Source organism: Drosophila kikkawai, chromosome 2L (assembly GCF_030179895.1).
Source record: "Drosophila kikkawai strain 14028-0561.14 chromosome 2L, DkikHiC1v2, whole genome shotgun sequence".
Classification (NCBI taxonomy): Eukaryota; Metazoa; Arthropoda; class Insecta; order Diptera; family Drosophilidae; genus Drosophila; species Drosophila kikkawai.
The window spans coordinates 17,395,617-17,415,858 of NC_091728.1; the positions used below are offsets into that span (position 1 = coordinate 17,395,617).

Consider the following 20,242-nt stretch of genomic DNA (forward strand, 5'->3'; position numbering starts at 1 on the left):
AATGCAGCGAGAAGGGACCCCCACACACTCACACTCTCAACCGAATCAAGCACGAAATGTAAACATTCAAAATTTATAGCAACAACCAGTGGCTGGCTGCCTTCTAACTGGTAACTTGTAACTGCTAACTGCAGGTCCTGCTGACCCACAAAAAAAGGGTCTCGTTCCGGAGGTGATTGCACCATGGCACTGCCATATAGTATATGTAGCACCCCCAAACTCCCCGAAAGCATTACTAAAATTGCACTGTAAATCCAAGCGGCACGCGATATGTCTCAAATGTCTTTGCAGGCCTCTTTTTACTTTTCCACGAATTGTTGCATTTTAATTTTAATGCATTTGGGTTTTTCTGCCTTTTGGTGCACTCGTGCAGAAACATATAGCATTAGTGTAGCCCCAAAAGGCAGTCGAATGTTTTCTGAGGAATTAGACCAAGTTGACTTTACCCAGTCATCGATGGGTCAATATTGGCTCGTATTCGTTTGGGTAAATAACAGGCCAAGTCATAATATTTGTCCATTTGCACAGAAACCCCAATGGTATGTGACCCAATCAACAGACTACAGGCTAGAGCCTCCTCCAAAAAATAAATATTTTAGTTAAACGAAACTCACAGACATCACAAAACCCAAATGAATAAAAAAAAAAATAGTTGACTTAAATTAATAACAAATGCATTTGATTTTTTTGGCTTTATTACCTCTTTTTGTGCCCTCTATTGTTCTTCCATTTGCTAATTAGGTTCAATGACATTGCAAACACTCTTGGGCGAAAATTCAAAAGAGAAAACTACTTTGTTTACTTACAAGCCAAGCAAAGAAGTATTGCAAATAAATCTGGCAAAAAGAAGGAGTGTTTACAGATAAGAACAGCTTTGTTTTTGTTTGATTTAAAACGTACATTTTGTATATGTTTAATTAATTGCCTTGATTTACGCAGCAACTCCTTCTGTTTCATTCAGTTTTTATTTAATAAAAGTTAAATTTAACACTGCTGTTGACACGTCTCGAGTGATGACGCTGAGTGGATATTTAAACACTCACTACACGTGTAATTGTTTTTACACTTATTACGTTTCTGTGACAAGCTTTCACTTTTCAACAAGTACTTGTGAAGTGTTTAATATTTTTTTATACGAGGAAGTTGTCTGAACTTTGACAATGTCCTCAGCGGGTTTATTATAATAAGTTTACTACTTTAAAAATAGGAATAGTTTTACATTTATTATTAAACTGCAACTGTAGAAGCCATGAAAAGTGAATAAAAGTGTCTGAAGTCATGTCCCAAATTAGCCTTATCATCAAAAGATACCATAAAAGTTGTAGATAAGCAAAATGTTTATATATGGACGATTTCAAAATACATTTATTAATGGCGCTGAAGCAGTAACAGTTGGGCAATTTCTTTAAAATTATTTATTTAAATAAATGTATTTTGGGAATATTAAGCAGTTTATGTATTATTCAAGTGTATAAATATAGGTTATTCAAATACACTTTTAATTATAATTAATGACTTGTTTTTATTTATTTCTGTTAATGTAAACTCGCTTTTTAAAGTACCTCTTTTTTATTGTTTATAAATACAACGAGTTGGATTCGTATGCAACCAGCAGAGCGTATCACAACAGTGATAATCGCTCAGCAAACTGGTTTCTCAGGCTAAATTAATAAAAGCTAACAAGACAATTATATATAAAAATCGTTTTTGAACCTTGCCCACCAATTAAAACCTCTATTGATTCTCTTATTCCTTCATATTTTATTACAAAGCTTAGAAACTAATTAAAACTATATGCGAACAAGGTACAGTTTCTTACATAATACAGAATTTGAATTAAATTTAAATCACATTACACTTTTGTGTGGTCAACAAACAAACAAAAAAAAAACAAACAATCAAAGCACATTTTCATAGGAATATTTGGGTTTAGTGCAGACAGAATCTTGTGTTAATTTCCGATGATTATTCGGGCACACAGCCAAGCGATGTTGCAATTTGTGTGCCCATTTTTTTTTTTTTTTTTTTTTTGTGTTTCTGCCTCTTGAGTTTTGGTCTCGATTTTCTTCATGCCGCATTTTCAGAGTACAGTCATGGCGATGAACATGAGTAGTACGAGTATGAGCCAAGGGCAGATGAACATCAGGCAGGCGACTTCAAACATTTTGCAGAGCTCTCCTGGTGGCTGCCTTTTCTCGATCTGGATGGACAACTGTTGCTTTCTTGTTTGTGCGTTTTCCGTTTGTTTTGGTGAAGTCTTTGGGGTTTCGGTTCCAAAATCGTTGGACAACTGGGGAATAACACACACAACAGGTACGACGTTCGCCGTCACACTGAGCAGGCCTCGAACCTTTTCCTCGTGTTTGTCAGCTCTGTGTGTTGCTGTTGGTGTTGCTCGTGTTTCTGTTGCTGCTGCTTGTTGCCTGCTGCTGTGGCGTCGCTGCTTCGTTTGTCGCCTCGGCTCTTTGTTTGCCGGTTTTAGCTCTGTTTTTATTGCTCTCTATCTCTCTCGGTTCGAGTGCTGGTCCGCCTCTCTCTCTATTACTCGCGTTCGCTTGCGATTATCTCTCCCGCTTTTTTCGATCGCTTCAAGCTTTGGCTTTGGCTTACCGTTCGAGGTTCCGAGTTCCCGACTTTGCTGTGGAAAGCTTATTCTTTTTACAATTGCAATTCAATTTCATTGACCCCTTGCGTCAGCGATTTGTTGAATTTCCTCTCCTCACATACTCCGTAGTTTATATTCTGTTTACTTTGTTATGGTTGGCTCTTCTTATCACACTCTGCCATTGGGTTATCATCTATAACCTCAATTTTCTCAGGTGAGCTTTTCGGTTGCACCTTTGTGCCGGGAACTGCGAACACGTGTGGAAGAGATGGTTTGTTTTTTACAGTTCGAAATAGGGATTGTAAAACAAGAGATGTACTAGATCCTTACTTATTTTCATATAACAAACTTTAAAAAAAATATCTTCTATAGCTTTTAATCTATATCTGACAAATATATGGGTCAAAAAAGGGATTAAAGTTTTCTAACCCTTATTAGGTTTATCTAATTGATCATCTGAAATCAATATGGTGTTGCTTTCATTCACATTGCTTAATCACCTCCAAATCTTTCCGGCTCAAAGTCCTCCTCTATTCATTACAATTATCACTTTTCCCCATAAACTAACCATAGATCGAACTTTCGTGTTCCCCTACTTAAGTAGACCACATAAATCATAAATATGTTATCAATACTATGACTAGGCCAATTCTACCCACTGAAGCTTTCTTCAATAGCTTTTTTTTTGGCTGTTGAAAAAGTCAACAAGACTGAGAGTGGCTGAATTGATCGTGACCATCGAGGTGGCGACCTTTTACAGAACTGGTCTGGGGACTGACTGCACCCATTGCCATGTGGAAAATTACAGGCAACCAGTTTTGTTTACTTTATGCTTTTCGATTGCCAGACAGCTCTATAAAGTAGTTTTCAATATCTACTTGAGACCATAAAAAGTTACAGTATCTGAAAACTGAACAAAGGGAAGGCGTTCAAGCTTCGTCATCTAATCAGTTTTTTTTAAGACTCTAATCTTATCAATAGTTGTTTACCGAATCAAACAGACTTCTTGAAAAAAAAGAAAGACTCCCAACTCTTTGATGATATGGCATTGATTGAGTTACCTCCAATTTCCTAATTGCGCTAAAAATATTTACAAACTTTTGCATGATAGTGATAATAATCTAATTTTCTGCTTAATTAATTTCATTTATCTTAATAAAAATTAATTTAGTAAATTAGAGACTTGAATGTTTATTAACACATGTATTTTCTCTTTTATTTGCAGGTATGTAAATGATCATCACTGTGTATTTGGCCAAGAATATGTAAATATATATCTGTAGTGAGTACCGAATGTTGCAAGAATCTGTGAGAATCTTTGCGTAGGATGTTAATAGTTTGTGTCTATTAATTTCTATTTGTGTGAACAATCTTATCTGAATTTGTTCTGCCTAAACTTATATGATTTATGGCTGTGTGTCATCGTAAATATATATTTTTCATAGCATATTTCAAGTGGCCGTGCTTTGCTGGTAATATTCTGCTAAGTATGCTATAAAAAATTAAGAAATTTTAAAACTTTCTTAAGAAAGAAACTTTCTTAATAACGTCAGGAGGTATTATTGATGAAAATATTATGAAAAGGCTAAAATCTCAATTAGAATTTAGTTTAGAAAGATAATTGAAGAAAAAATAAATTAAAATCAACTTGACGTATACGTAATATGTGGTAAAATAAATATTAAGTATACGTCCCATTGAACAAATATTTTTCTCTTAAAATTGAAATTTTATATTATTTTCTTTGATAAGTTATGCAAATTAACCCAGTTTACCCAACCCGTAGTTGGCCTTAATTGTTTTATCGCCACTCAAACATCTTCAGCGACAACTGTCCTATTTTCTCTTATCAACTCGGGAATCCTTAGTTTTGATTGGGCTTCCTTTTTACGACAAGAATCTGTCTAAGTTCGTCCTTTTCCTCCTTCCCTTGCTCCTATTTTCCCCAGTTAACTTTTTCCCAACACAGACAACACCCGCACGCAGCAAATTCAATTGTTTTGTTAGGACTCCGCCAGAGCTTTTTCGTTCTGAACATATATTCGCATAGTTGATTTTTATGCTTTGTTTATTCAAGTATGTGGGTCATGCTCCACTTGTAATCAGAACGCCACAGAACGATGGCAAATAAGGAGGAGGAAGAGAGAGGAACCAGGCAGACAGAGTGGAAACCCCACATATAAGCAGCAATTAATGCTGGGTTGTCCTTAGAATGTCCCTTGGAAAAACTAGAGGAAACAAGGGAAATGCCTTTGAATTCCTTGGCCTGACATTGATTTACCTTGTCATTGAAATTCTTCAGCTGGCATTCTCATTCCTTCATGCAATAAACTACAAAACAGGGGTTTTCCTTTGTGGAATTTCATTTCTATTGCCTGTTTTCAGGGGAAAAGCCTTGACTAAGGACCTTTCAAATGGATTCGCCTCGTTGATAATTTATAAATTGGTGTAATTATTTTAGCCACAAGAAATTGGGACAGCTGAGAGGAGAGAGCTCTCTCCTCGCTCTCTCCCTCTCTCTCTCTATTTGTGCAGTGTTCATTTCTGCACTCACTGGGAGTGTGTGCCCATCTCCCTTGCACTTATTACCGATGATAACGATGAATTTATGTTTTTGCTTCGTATTTGCTATATATATATATCTAGTTGCGTTCAGCCAGCACGTTTTTTCTGGGCCTTTGCGCAGGCGTGAGAAGAGAGGAGCAGGTGTTATTTATGCTCCATTCATACCCATATATATATTCTATATTTATGTGTGTATACAGCAGAAGAAGAGAGTGGGAGAGAGTAAAGGAAAGGTAGACAATTAGACAAAAAAAAAAATTCAAAATTTAATCGAAATCGGAATCTGATAGAGGGAAAAAGATAGAGCGCCGGAAAAGCCAGATACAAATTTTCCTATTTCGCGAGAGCATGAAATTCGCTTTTCCCTTTTTTGCACTCTCACGTGGCCCCCACGCTCTCTCTCTACTCTCACTCTGTGGCAAAAATGAACTTGCGCTTGCTCTCTTCTGGCAGAGCTCTCTTTTGGGCGATGAACGCGCCAGCAGTGGCAGCAACAAAAAAAATCCTACCCTCAGTCAGTCAATCTACACTTTGGCTTCTTGCTAAACCAAACACACAAAAACAAGCTACAACAATTAAGTGTTTTGCGAGCAGCATAAAAATAAATTTTGTAAAAAATATATAAATACAAATCGCATAAATTGTATATCTTTAAAGTCGCGTTTTATCGCTCGATTTCCTTCGCTTTGCAGCAGCAGTAGCAGCGCAAAGCCATAGTCATTATTTTGTGTGTGGCTTTTTTTTTTGTTTTAGTATTTTCTGTGTGGCAAACGCGGAAGTTTTCGCTGCTCGTCAGTCAGTCGTTTTCGGACATCATCGCCGAGCGTTTGTTGTGTGTGCGAGTGTGCCGCGTGTGTGTGTGCGTGTGTGCTTGCAACAAAAGGCAAATAATTATACAAAAATAAAAGTTGTAAAAATAAATGAAATTAAATTAAAACCAAGTGCCTGAGAGTTGATTATGTAAAGGATTTACAAATCAAAGAAGCACCACGAATCTTTTAATCAAAAAACGCCTCGGTTTTTGGTCTCTCGCTCACTCTCGCTCTCTCTCTGTCTCTCTTTCACACCTACCTAAGCTCTCTCTCGCTCGCTCTTACTGCATAGATAATTTCCAGAATTTCGCGCCCATTTGTTGGTGTTCATTCGCTTTAAACAAATCAGAATAATTATTAATTTTAATATCAACATTCTTCAGTGACAGCGGCGTATAAAACAAAAGTTTCATTCATGGAAAACAAAAACAATTTAGAAATTGCTTTTAATAACGGAAATATTTTTATTAAAAGGTAATGTCTGTCACCCAACTAAATTCTAATTAAGTGTGTTTTACATTCAATTGTGTTGTTGTCTCGTTGGTTCGTTTCGTTCCGTTTCGATACTGCTTTATAATTTATTAAATTTACCCAAAACAACAAAAAATAAATGGCAAATTATCCAATTTGTAAGAGTTAAATTAAAAAGAAATTATCTCCTCCCCCCTCACATATATCTAATCAACATTAAAACGAACATCAAACATTTCTGTGAGTTTCTCTGTTCACCCAGAGAATTTCAACTGATTGTGTTAATTTGAGCTGTTGGGAGAGGTCAAATCCTTGGGTTCTTGGGGTGGTAGAATAGTCACTGGAAAGGATATCGATGGGGGAAGGAAGAAAGAAGAAGGAAATCAAGGTATTAAACTATACAATATATAGTACAAATAGTAGTAAACTTTGAATGAGTGGCTTTTAGATAAAAATCAACCCCGCACTCAAGAAGTAGGTTGAATATATGTCCATGAACTAGTTCTAGCTCTGTTTGCACATTTACCGTATATGATTATTTAGGGATATGGGTTTTTCTTAAATTTGAGGTTGCTCTAATATTGAATTTTTGATTAGTATTATGAAATTCTCTTCCATATTATTTAGTTTGATGATTTAAATTCTAAAATTTTTAAATATTTTTTATAAGCTAGGATTTATCAATGCTTGTATCCTTTATTTCATCGCTAAGTAATAGTTAATCCCTAAATAGAATCCCAAAATAATAAACCCACATAACGTTAGTCTCTCTCCTTCAGCTAACCCCGAAAACCTAGATACTAGAGACTGGTAAAAACCAACCCCAAAAAATATCCCTATATGTATAGTTCCCACTAGTTCACAACACTTCACAAATAATAAAAAAAAAGGAGAGTAATGGGCGGGTGGAAATACTAGAGAGACAGATGTATATACAGGGCTGTTATTGGGAAAGGCAAACATTTAATCGCCTTGACTGGCACTTTGCCTTTAATGTCACGGTGTCCTTAATGGGCCAATAAGTGTGTCCTTCTTGCCCAAAGCCACTGAATGGCTATTAATCAGAAATCAATAAATAGGGGAAACTCGCCAGCAGGGAACAACTGTAAATTCCCTTATAAGTTTAGCGCAAAAAGTTTAATTGTGCAAACATGATTGAGGGCGCATTTTTACTCGCGAGACGTCAACAAATTCATTGATTTTTCAGCTTTTCTTTCTTATTTTCTTATGCTACTGCTGCTGCTGCTGCTTTCCCTTCTTGTGTGTGCTTTCTTTAACGAATCATTGTTGTTTTTTTTTTTTTGTTTGCTTTCCCTCGAATTGGCTAAAACCATAGAAAAATTACCCACCAGCAACGGTTCTCCCCCATCAAACCCCCCTTTTGATTACGCAACATTTACTTGAAAGTTGATTTTCATTCATTTCCTTGACGCTTTTCGGTGAAATACCCTTGGGCTTTCGGTCTGGTTTGCTTATCGTTTTGCCAGCCAAAATGGCGTCACGTCAACGCTGCGTATACGCAACATTTCGACTGGTGACCTCACAAAAGGGAGAAGGAGGTGGAGAAGGAAACAACGCACCACACCCCGCAAAAATAATATCAACTTCTTCACAAATATATGTATATAGGCGAGGGATCACTCTATTCGCTTGAATGCAACTTTGCCTATGATTTGCCAATTTTGGTTATTTCCCAGTGAAAACGGAGATCGAACAAAAACAATTTAATTTGAGATCTTTCATGCTGATAATTTGATTTAAACTGCTTAATATCATCATCATTCCGGCTATATACACGTCATTTGTAGAGAGAGGAGAAGAACATATGGTTGGTTCATTTAATCGACGTTTGCCTATTAAGCGGATCGCATTTTGTGCATCTCTTTCATCGACTTTGAGTAAATGAATCTTGATGAACTCAGCCGGCTTAGAGCGGTTTTTGTCGGTATTTTATTGTTTGATTGTGTGTTTTTTTTTTCTGCCACTTTAATGGTCTAATATATTGATGGTTATTTTGTGTATTTATTGACTTATGATTGAATGATAAATCAATTAATTCAGTTTAATAAAAACATAAAAATAATTTAGCAGGGGGAAATTACTTTTACGGAACTTAATCGAGCACGGAAATTTATTGGGGGAATGTATTAAGTCATCGATAAATTATCTTACTTAGAAGAGTGATATTTCAGTGACTTTTATATTATCTCATGTTTAGTCAAAGTCGAATTCATAACTGATCGTAATTATAGTGTGGCTAAAAAATAGTATTTATTGAGAATTATTTTGTAAAGAAAAATAATTAGTAATCGTAATCGTAATAATAAGTAATCGATAACAAACGATATTGCAACTAGTCGATATGTTTAACGACATTATTCCATTTTCATAAATTGGTATAGATACGTCATGTATAATTTTCAGAGGAATTTCAGAGAAAATTATTAGTAATCGTAATCGTAAAAATAAGTAATCGATAACAAACGATATTTCAACGACGATTTCACGATATTTCAACACTCGATTTGTATAGAAGTAATCAAATGAATCCAATCCTTTTATGAAACCCATAACCGAAATCCAAATATTTTTAGTTTTACACCTCACTCGTAAAAATGCACTCAACTAAAAACTGCGAAATGCAATATGATTTTTATAGATGCGCCACTAAAGCCATCATCAGACTTCTTATACCCTTGGCTTACGTGATGAAATCGCTTTGCAAATGTTAACGTCCTTGGCAGCAATATTTGGCGCCAATTGCTGCTGAGAGATGATGCCACAAAAGCCAAGCAAAGTTGAGGAAAAGTCATGAAAATTTATTACGAAAAAGAGGGGAGAAAAATGTACAGGGAGCATGGCAGCATAGCATAGTGAAGCTTCAGGCCGCGACCCACATTCACAGCCCACACAATAACTGCAAGCATGCTGTGCTGCAACTGTATCTATGTAGCTGTGTATCTTTGGAGCTGCTGCTGTGCTCCGCCTGTATCTGTATCTGTATTTCTATCTGTATGCGAAGTGGATGCAACAAAGAACCGAACAGAAACTAAACTCAAATAACAACATGTTCAGGTTTCGTATTTTTCTGCTGCTGGCCCATTCACATGCAGATGGCGAAGCCAGAGAGCGAGTGAGAGCGCAGTGGCGCATTTTTCAGGTCAAGGTCGGGTCTTATGTGCAAAAAAAAAAAAAATAAAATAATAATAAAAGCGATTTCGTTGTATTTTTTGTTGTACAGTGCGTCCCCCCTACCAGCCCGTAATGCGCTTTTTTGCGAAAGTTGACGAGTCCTTCGCCCTGCCTGCAGTTCTTTCTCCATTGTTTTCCATAGCTCAATGAGGCGTGACGATAGATATTTTGCATAATGCCATTTTCGCATTTTACACTGCGTAAAGTTGCGCTGGAAATCCGCTTAAGATATACTATAAAAAAGAAATGTTACAATCTACAAATAACTAAAGAGCAGAAAAGCAGTAAGGAGCTGTGTTGACATTGTTCTATGATGTGCATAAATTTCATGCTTAAATGATTTTTATTGAGCCTTTGGCAAAACACCGCGCGATATTCATGGAATTTATTTATGGAAATATTTAATTTTTGGAAGGGGAAAATATGCGGGCTCAAGTCTAGGAGGAGATATTGATTTTAAGAGATTCCTTCCTTTTTGAAATAGGTAAAAATGCCATGTAAGTTGTACAAGCTATTGAAAATGGTATTCTGTGAGCAAGTCTCTATTAAGTTTAAGTTATTTGTGAAAAGAAACCCCGCATAAATGGGATTTTCAATCATATTTTCTGTGCTGTGCTTGTCCATTTAATATAAGCCAAGATTACTGAGCTCGAGGCTGTGTCCTCTGATGAACTGGGCATCCTCCCATCAGGGTGGCGTTACCATTACTCCTGCTCATTCCAATCTCATCCGTGATGTTTCCCAAGCACGTGCCCAACCATTGTGTGTTGACTGACTACCTTAGGAATTATTATGCCCCCTACAATGGGACTCGACGACGACGACCATTAGACTTGCAGTTCATTTTCAAAACACAAACACAGATTTTTCAAACATAACTCGGCATTTTTTTTATGTGTTGTGTTCCATTATGAAAACATTTTCAAGGCGAAATGGTATTTTTTTGTGAGTTTTGTTTCCTGCTGGGCGCCGTGTGTCAGTTTCAATTGAGTGTTTTTGGGGCCCTGTGAATGGGACGGGGAAAATGTTGTTGGCGGTGAATGAGAGCTGCTGGCTCGTTCTTTGGCAGAGCAACTCAAGGTTTTCCGCCAACTCTTTGGGATGAAAATACTTGGTTTGGCTTGGCATGCTGTGTGTGTGTGGGGGCCCAGTCCTCCGCCAAGTGCTTAGAAGTGTTTGGACCCTTGTACATGTACTTGGGCTGCCTGTTTGGTACGTGACTGGCTTTCAGGTCGACTGGCGACGATTCTGTGTGTGTGGGAAGAGGGAAGTCAAAGTCAGGGTCGAGCGGCAACATCATTATCGTTAGGGTCTCGCCACTTGACTTTGTAGAATACCTGAACATATGATACAAACAAAAAATGTATAAATAATTTTGGTCGAGTGTCGTCGTCGTCGTTCTCAGTTAATTAAATATGCTAATTAATGTTTGTGTGTAACACACATCAATTTTAGTCGCCTTTTTTTTCGTAGGCCTTTTAGCAATGGTACTCCGGGGAGGCATTACATTTCTCTGGAACGTCTCCGTTTTGTTTTTTTCTTGCTTATCGCATCTTAAACAAGTCGCTGGACAGTTGATGACACCATACTCGCCGAGGAACAAGTGTGTGCCTCCAGCCACAACTGTCATATTTCTAGTCGAGCTGTCAACTAAACTGTCAACAGGCGCCATTTGTTGCATTTGCCACAAAAAAAAATGGCATGGAGAGAAATGGAAAACCGACCCAGTGCCTGACTAACTTTATGCCGCACAAACATATTACAGTTTTGCGCCACTTGACAGTCCACTGGAGTAATATTTAGGCAGGGTGACTCGCTATCTAAGTCTACAACATATGGGAAATGGGGATACTATTATTTATTCAAGAATCTCAAATCATTTAGGGAAATATCCATTATTTTAAGTGTTATTTATCATTTATTGTATCCTGAATAGGCGAAAGAAAGACACTGCCAAAACTTAATTTTATTGATTGTATAGTAAAAATGGGTCTCGGAAATTATCAACTATAATTGTTGGGAAATAGGAATACAAAATTATATATTTTCTTAAAATTTATCTTGAAATTGTTCAAAAGAATTGCTTCTCGAATCTATTGAGTTACCCTAATGTTTCTGTTACTGCATCTCTCGCATGCCTGTGTGTTTACCCCATCTGCTTCACGTTTGTTATGTAAGCGAACTCATCTCCTGTTCGTTAGAGTTGGTATCTTCTTTGTCTGTGTGTGTGTGTGAGTGGGGCATGCAACCGAAATGCCTGGTGGCATGTCAGTGCTCTGCGAATGTTAATTAAATATTTTACTCAATGCTGGAACTTTGCATTTAATGATGACACATGCAACACCCACACCCATACCCATACACTCAGGCACAAAAACAGACCCACACCACACCGCACACAACCAATTTGCAGTTGAAACAGAAATTAATGTAAATTGGCAAAGTTTCAAAATGAAAGCAAAACAACAAATTTGCCAATTGCTTTTGTGATTTAAGTTTCGGTTTTGTTTTTTTGGTATTTGCATATTGTTTTTTTTTTTTTGGAACTATGGCAGAGAAAAATAGATTTCAAATGGTTTTTTTACTACCAAAAATACATAATTAATTTGGCTGCCTTTTTAGGATAAAAGTAACACAAATTGGCTAAATTTAATGATTTAAAAATTAAAACAAAATATAAATTTGTTATTTTTTAATCAAAAATATAATTTCCTTTAAAAAATATATAAAACCTCTCTGCAATAGTTATAGGCAACATTTGGCTTGCCAAATTTATACTTTTTTTCAAACTTTGTTTCAATTTAATTTTTAATTAAATCTGGCTCTACGAAAAATGAACATTTAGAGGTGCTAAATAAATATAATAAGAAATGATTGACTAAAAAACAAATGCTAAAACGACATCAAACAACAAGAACAACAACAGTTGCATGAGCATAAGTTTTATTGCCAGCATGGCGGCAATAACAACAAAATGGCTGCGTTAGCCAACAAAATGGCTGCCAATATGGCGACAAGCAGCAGCAACAATAACAACATGGGCGGCAGTGATACAACACTGCAGCAACAGCAGCAGCAACAGCAACAAATGCATCACCAACAACAGCAGCAACAAAAAAATGTCAATCTAATGCCAGCCGCAATTATACAGCCAGAATATTTGCTCAATAATGATCGCGGTTTATTTAAGGTTTATTGTTTTATCAAAGATTTTATCGGGTAAGTAAACCAGATAATAGCAAAATGAGCAAGCAAGACAATTTATACGAATATCAATCTGAAAATTAGCGGAAATTTGTTTTTATAAATTTTGTGAAAATTCGTTTTATTTGTTTTTTTTTTTTTATATATTTCAACAATTAAAAACAATTTCATTTTTGTATATGTTTGAGGTTCAAATTTAAAAGAAATTTGCATGACAAAAAATGTATTTATATAAGTAATACAAGCTGTTCCTACCTTTAAAATGTACAGTTAAAATTAAAATTAATTATATGACAATTATTAAAAAATATAAAACATAGTTTTTATTGAGTATGGCGGAAACACCTGAATATATCCAAACTTTTGGAAGAAATATTGTTTGTTTTATTATCAAAATCGATTTTTAGTTTTGAAATTCAATTTATTTTTATTTAGTAAACTCTTATTAACAAACCCAAATAATTTAATTGAGAAAACAAAAAAATATTTAATAAAGTGTTAATTTAACTTGTTTATTGTTGTGATAGATAACTAATTAGCAACGTTTATTTTAAATCATGAATAAAACGAATGTTACATTTAGTTTAATTCAGAAAAGAGTGCAAATTATGATTAACACTTTACTGACAAAGTTTTTAATTTAGTTTTTTTGTTTTTGTAACTTATACAAGTTCTCCAATTTGGGGGGCCACCCTATATCTGAGTTTTTATTTTGTTGTTATTTTTTCCCTTCTGGCGCTTATCGTTTTTCATGATACACACACTGTAGCAATACAATGTGTGCCTGTAGCCGTGTGTTTGTGCCTTTATTTGTTCATATAATTCATATTTAATCAACTGATAATATAAGAAAAATGTTCGTTCAACTTGCTTTTGTGCTGACTGCCCGACTCTCGATTCTCGGCGCTGCTCCAATTTCTGTGCTCCTGATACACTTGCTGACACTATCACCTGCCGGCTTGCCCTGCCACTGCGAATGATATGGCAGCGAGTCTCTGGCAATTTGATAACAGCCCCACACACACACAGCTACAAGCAGCCACAAGCAGCCACTTGATATGTGTCCCCCAAACGCAGAATCAACTTTTGTTATCACACCAAATATTAGCAGATACAATGAAGCGAAGGCAAATGAGAAGTAAATATAGACTCGAGGGAGGAGGCGATGTCTGGTTCTTATTTTCTAGTAATTAAGAGGAGTATAGATGGATAGATATCTGAAAATCAAAGAAAATATTAATTAAAATGGGTGCCAAAGTAAGCCTAGAGATAGTTTTATTTAAAAGTTAGAGACAAAATTAATAAATTCAATTTTTAAATAAATTTAAAATTTCACTTAGTACCTTTCCGGTCCCTCAAAAACATTTTAGTCTCAAGATGGATGAAGAATTGATAGACTTTAAAACTCTTATCAGCTCTGTGTTGATCTTGAGTCTTTTGGCCTTTGGATATTTCTACGCCATTTACTGCCGATGGTCCAAGCGAAAGGATCCGGTTAGTCCTTCACTTCCAACGCCCAACCAGCTACCAGAGCTGAAGGATATCAAACTGACACTGGATGAGTTGATGGAATATGATGGAACCCGCCAAGATGGCAGGATATTAGTGGCCCTCAAGGGCCTAATTTACGATGTTTCCAGTGATGTTTTGCAGTTCGGTTTGGGTGGAACCCTTGGCCATGTGGCGGGCAATGACTTTACCCATTATCTCAGGCGCATTATGAATGTTCACCATACGGAAATCAACTATGTGGATCGTTGGGAATCGGTTCTAGAGACTAACTATAAGCGGGTCGGTGTATTAATTGAGGATAGTGACAATTCGCAAGTTCAGGAATATCCTGAAAAGTCTTATGAGAGCGAAAATCCTTTAAAGGAAACCGATGCAATGAACCAGAAACCTGCAAAAGATAATAATATGGAACAGTTGTTAGGTTCAGCCATGGATGAGAGTGAAATACCAATTCAGGACACTTGAGTGTCGCAGAAAAATATGAAAAATCTATAATACTATATAAAAGATAATTTGAATGAAGTGAATTAGTAAAATTTGAGACTATTATTTAAGTATTTTCTTTTTTTTAACTTTGGATACATTCTATTTTATTTTTCTGGGTAATATCTATAAAACTTTTAAGAAGAATGTTTTCACTCTTTGATTGAATGATAATTTTTCTCATTCACTTTTCAACAGAAATGTTTTACAACTTGCCCACATCTATATCTGATTAAATGGAATCACTTAAATGGCTTTCAAATTAAATATCACGCAAACTTTTTAGCTCGAATTATATATAAGCTAAAAAATGTGTTATATGAAATTTCTCTAGAATTAAATTGGCACTGTGGTGGAATAGTTTTGTGTTTTCATTAAAATTCCTCGAAATCAATTATCTGGCTTTAAGCCCACGCCATACAACATATATCCCAGTTGCATACAACCTCTGTCCTTTCATACTTGGGCGATAATTGTCAAATTAGGCAGAGTGTTTCTATTATAGGGCCAAACCCATCCAATATTTGACTCATATGTCCACCTGCCAACGGCCTGACAAAGGAATATTCCGAGACGAAATGAGAATTAAAGAGATATATATGTACATATATATTGTCAGATTTTTGGCCATCAACACCCACTCGGTTGGTGGCACAAATCGCACAGCGATTGCCAAAATTGGCTAACCACGAAGATAGATGCAATTTTCCTTTTCATTTAGTCGGTTGGCCAACAAATTGCACTCGTGTGACGTCTTTTGGCAGGAAGCTCTTTAAAATTGCTGCAAAATTTATTTTTACAGACAACCGTACATTAAATTCGTTGCTATACCTGATTACGACAATTAATTAAATCAGCATATAAACACATATACATTTTCGCAGCGATTTATTTTATTTTCCTCTTCATTGTTGCTACTATTGCGTCGTCGTTTTCGATTTTTTAAATTGACAGCGAGCTCGTTTTCAATCAGTTTAAAGTTAATTATTTACCTAGGCATAAGTACTTGATAATTGATTGGAAATTGGATTACAATTAATTAATTGATATTTATTTTTGCATTTTCTTTGCAGGTAAGCGTTTCCATTTCAACTATGTTAATTGAAGACACCAGAGACAGTAAGTAAAATGGGGCTGGGATAATTGTATCAGGGGGTAATTAAGTACAGGATTGTATTGCTATTGTTGCTAAACAAAAAATTTAAGAAGGGTCTTAACTAAATTCAATAATCAGCTTAAAGGTTTTTTGGATTTTTCATCTTCGTGTTCACTTAATTGTCCCTAAATTCGGACAAAAATGTTATCTCTTTGTAACGGTCTAATAAATAGCCCTAAATCTATGAAAATCTTTCTAAATTTTGGTTTATTTAATTTTAAAAAAGTTGTTCCCATAAAATTTTAGGTAGAATATTGTACAAGAGAACTTGCTAACTTCTTTATCGAGTCCAATTACAAATATTTTCGCTACAACCGCAATTTATTGACCCATCTACACGTTGGCTCCCTCAACTCCTGGTTAGTAATCCCCGCCACAAAACCGTTTAAGTTTCCTGTCAGTCTGTCTTCGAGGGGTATTTAAGTGTTTGCACAACTTGATATGGTTCCATAAGAACTTCAGAGCTTAAGGGGGTCTTCTCATTCAAAAGCCGTTTTTTGGACCCTTTTTAAAAAAATTCTTATTTGAAAACCCAAAGAATAATTAAAAACTTTTTTTATTTATTGAATTCAAAAATGTTCAAAGTAACTAAAAAAGTTGTTCTTGCCTCGATACGAGGGTTGTTCATAGAGTAATGAGACTTCAAACATGGTGGTCGAAAAAAAAGGTGTCGTCCTGGCGGCCACGATTCAGGGTCTCCAGAGCGTCCGAAATGAAAAATAAAAACGGGGTTATAATCAGAATTGATGTCATTTTCGGGTGACGGAACAGATTTTTTTTTAAATTTTTTTAAACAAAATGGCGGCCATTTAAAAAAAAAATTTCGATTTCGGGCTTTTTTTTTGTAGTTTAATGTAAAAAAAAAATAGAAAAAAAAATTTAAAAAAAAATCTGTTCCGTCACCCGAGAATGGTGACAATTCTGCGTCGACTCCACTTTGTTTCATGAAAATCGGTTGAGTTGAACTGGAGATATCATGGCCGCCAGTTCGAAAAACGTGGTTTCGAGATAAACGCGTTTGAAGTTTGAAAAAAGCTCATTTTGCGAAGAACTTGCTTCACAAATAAGGCTGTATCTTCTAAAGTATTTCGAATTTCTAAAAATCCTTTTGGGGACATATACACACCATCCCAAGCTATAAATAAATGCAAAAAAAAAAAAATCGAAAAAAAAAAGTTGCCCAATGAGAAGACCCCCTTAAGACTCTAGACCGAGTTGCAGCTCTGTGCTCGGAATATTGACTGTTAATTAAAAACAAAAGACGAATACAGCTCAAATATTTACCCTGTGCCGCTGTAAGTGCTGTAAAAACAGTAGAACCCAGAGAGGAACGTGACTCCAACACCTGGTTAACCACCTTGACTGGCGAAAAAAGGGTGAACTAAAGTCTCTAAAAGCAATAAGTGAGAACATTCCTATTTTATTAAAATTGTTGACATCATTTTACACATTTTTAAGATCAAGCTGAGAGCGTTTTTCTGGAACTTTAAAGTAAACTTTATTTTCAATATTTATGAGGAAATGTTTCCCAAAGAAAAAAGTTCAATATAAGCTCTATTTTCGGTATATGTTATTCTTAAGAATTAATCTTTATTAAGAAATCTTGACTGTAAATAATTTTGCAAAATATTAAATAGGATTTCCTACATCCGGACTGACTAATAGTCTAAATATACCAAATGACTAACTAATGCTCAACATTCCGGGCTTATCAGTCGACTTTTACCATAGCTGTCCGGCCATATAGATTATCGCAGACCAGATAAGACTCGCGAGTTCCTTGATGAGAACGTTTTGTACTGACAGCTACCTCGTCGCAATGACTTTCAAACGAATTGCAATTAAACGCTAATTAGATGTGTTTACGTCTGTTAACCACAAAGATATAGAAATGCCGATCCTCGATAAGTGGTGGGTGATGTTTCAGAGGAAATCGGTGCTAAAGAGAAAAAATATGCCAAGCATAAATTCGCTACAAACTATTTTTGCCGCTTTAACATTTGCGCTCAACTCTAATGAGCCAATAAATTCACATTACGTATACGCGCAGGTGGCCAGCTGCTGTAATTTGCTTAAATCAGAAAGCAAAAACTGAATCGTTTGCTATACATATATCCCTCGCCTCGCTTTTCCTCACTTTTCCTCCTTTTTTTCTTTGGCATTTTCTTTCACTCAGGCGCGGCCTGTTGTTGGCTATAAATTTCACGCTAACTCGACACTTGTCGCAATTTCTTGTCTTTCCTCGGATTTTCTTAATACTTTGTATTCCCCTCCTTGTAATTTACCGCTTATGAAATCTAATTTCATTCCTCGATTCATAATTTCCTTTTAATTTGTGTGTTTTATTTTCGTCAGATAAATACGTAGAACATTGGATATAACATGTGCGCCAGGGCCTTAAATGTTGATTAACTTTCTGGTATTTGCTTTGATTTTTCGCATTTTCCTATTTATTTAACTAGAGTTCATTAGTCGAGTGGCTTATAATCAAAGTGCACACACGCTTTTCCTGTCATTTGATAGTTGCTTATTTGTTCAGTGTGACGTCAGTGCAGAGTTACCGAGTTTAGGTTAGGGAGGTTACTAACTGATTGGTTTGATTAGGTGTTGTGAGAGTGATTGTAAAGTAGTGTAATTTAGGAAAGAGTAACTATAGTAGGTGGGATTATAGGTTGGTTTAAGGCGTGTTGGAAACTTTCTAGAATTTATATTCGATATAGAGAAGCTGTCTTTAGGTTCTAGACATTTTAAATCACCTATTGCAGCGGTATAACTTTTGATATCAATATTTCTTTGTTCGTTTTAGTAAGTCTTTGATGTTGGGGCTTTAAGTTCTTATCATTCTTATTTACATATTGAACATGTGAGTTTGATTTTCAAATTTTTAAACCTGTAAATACCCCTTTTTGACTGGTTGATAAAAGCCAGATAGCGGCTGGTCTTTTAAAGAATAAATAGGGAATTGGAAATTTTTAAGCAATTGAAAAGGTTTTAAAGTAAATATTCAAATATTAGTCGTATTTATTGCATAATTTTAGACCCATTTTTAAACAGAAATTAATATAATATAAATAAATAAAACAGTAAATAAAGAAATCCGGATAGGTCACTGCATAAATCTATAAAAGATTTATTTTAAAATGAGTTATGCTTAAAAAAGCCTTGCAGCTTTGCAATAAAATAATGTTTTAAAGTCCCAAATTCTTTTGTATAATAAACATCGGATGACTGAACATAACTTTTCAATACATCCATCGCTTTAAAATCCCAAAAAAGCAAAAACCAATCGCCCATCAGACTTGCCAGCGATATAATTGATGATGATTGCCTTTCAATCATGCGATTATTGGTTTTATTTTTCGCAGCCAAATCCTCCCAACAAATCCCACAGCTGTTCTCCACATTCTACACAATTTTTTTCCAGTTCTCTCTATTCCTACAGAGCGGGCCTGGCCACCTATCACTCAATGCTAATTATCAGACTGCGATTAGATAGGATATTCTCCTTGATAAGGGGGAGCCCTCGACGGAGCTTTTGATGTAATCTACTCTGTTTTTCGCTTGTCCAGCTCTATTCTTTTTTTTTTCTGTGTTGCTTCTGCCGACTCTTTTTTTTGCTTGTTATCGTTCAACGTCGTCCAAAAACAACAAAAAAAATACCTTCGGCTCCGGTCGTGTGTGTAAATTTTGTTTCTCGCCTATTATTCGGCGCTGTCGTCGTCGTCGCTGTCTTCCCAAACTAAAGAGAGGAGAAACGCAGAAAAAATGTATTTTTGAAAATAATTTTATTGCTGCCGCCGACAGAGCGCACAGCCACCGCCACCTCGCTGCCGCTGTTCGTTTTTGGATTTTGTGTAAAAATCGGTTTTTGGTTTGAATTCAGTAAACAAAAACTTGTCGCCGGCGTGAGACGCAAAACGCGAGCAAAAACTTGTAGCCACCGAAAATTACTAAACAAACACAACAAAATACCGCCTTAAAGAAAACCAAAAAGCAAAAAAGTAAAAATCTTGTGTGCCTAAACGAATAGAGTATTTGTTTAAACAATTTGCTATGATTTAAGTTGAATGCTCGCCACAGTAGCAGCTCTCTATATCTTGGTATCCGTCGGATACGCGACGAGCGATGACGTGCGTTAATTGTTGCTGCCGTTTTCGTTGTTATTTCATTGTTGTTGTTGTTGTTGTCTCTGTACCCTGACCTTGTTACTGTCTGATGGGGAATTCTTTGCTTATTTATCGC

At 35.8% G+C, this 20,242-nt stretch overlaps 2 protein-coding genes across 8 annotated transcripts in view; both read left to right on the forward strand.

The window, feature by feature from the left end:
- Window positions 1-20,242, forward strand: part of bun (TSC22 domain family member bunched) — a 104,972-nt gene that overhangs the window by 37,776 nt on the left and 46,954 nt on the right. For 2 of the 7 annotated variants that reach the window (XM_070289132.1, XM_041776191.2), the window contains one exon: window positions 15,918-15,936. The exons of 3 other annotated variants lie outside the window; for them this stretch is intronic. In XM_070289132.1, coding sequence (XP_070145233.1) covers window positions 15,918-15,921 — 4 coding nt within the window. In that variant the 3' untranslated portion in view covers window positions 15,922-15,936. Of the gene's footprint in view, window positions 1-3,830; window positions 3,904-12,604; window positions 12,865-15,917; window positions 15,937-20,242 lie in introns of those variants that run through there. 2 more of the 7 variants (XM_041776189.2, XM_017170060.3) reach the window with 2 other exon arrangements.
- t-cup (tetleys-cup) lies at window positions 14,118-14,915 on the forward strand. Its single transcript, XM_017170065.3, has one exon. The coding sequence runs from the start codon at window positions 14,227-14,229 to the stop codon at window positions 14,824-14,826; it is 600 nt and encodes a 199-aa protein (XP_017025554.1). The 5' UTR covers window positions 14,118-14,226; the 3' UTR covers window positions 14,827-14,915.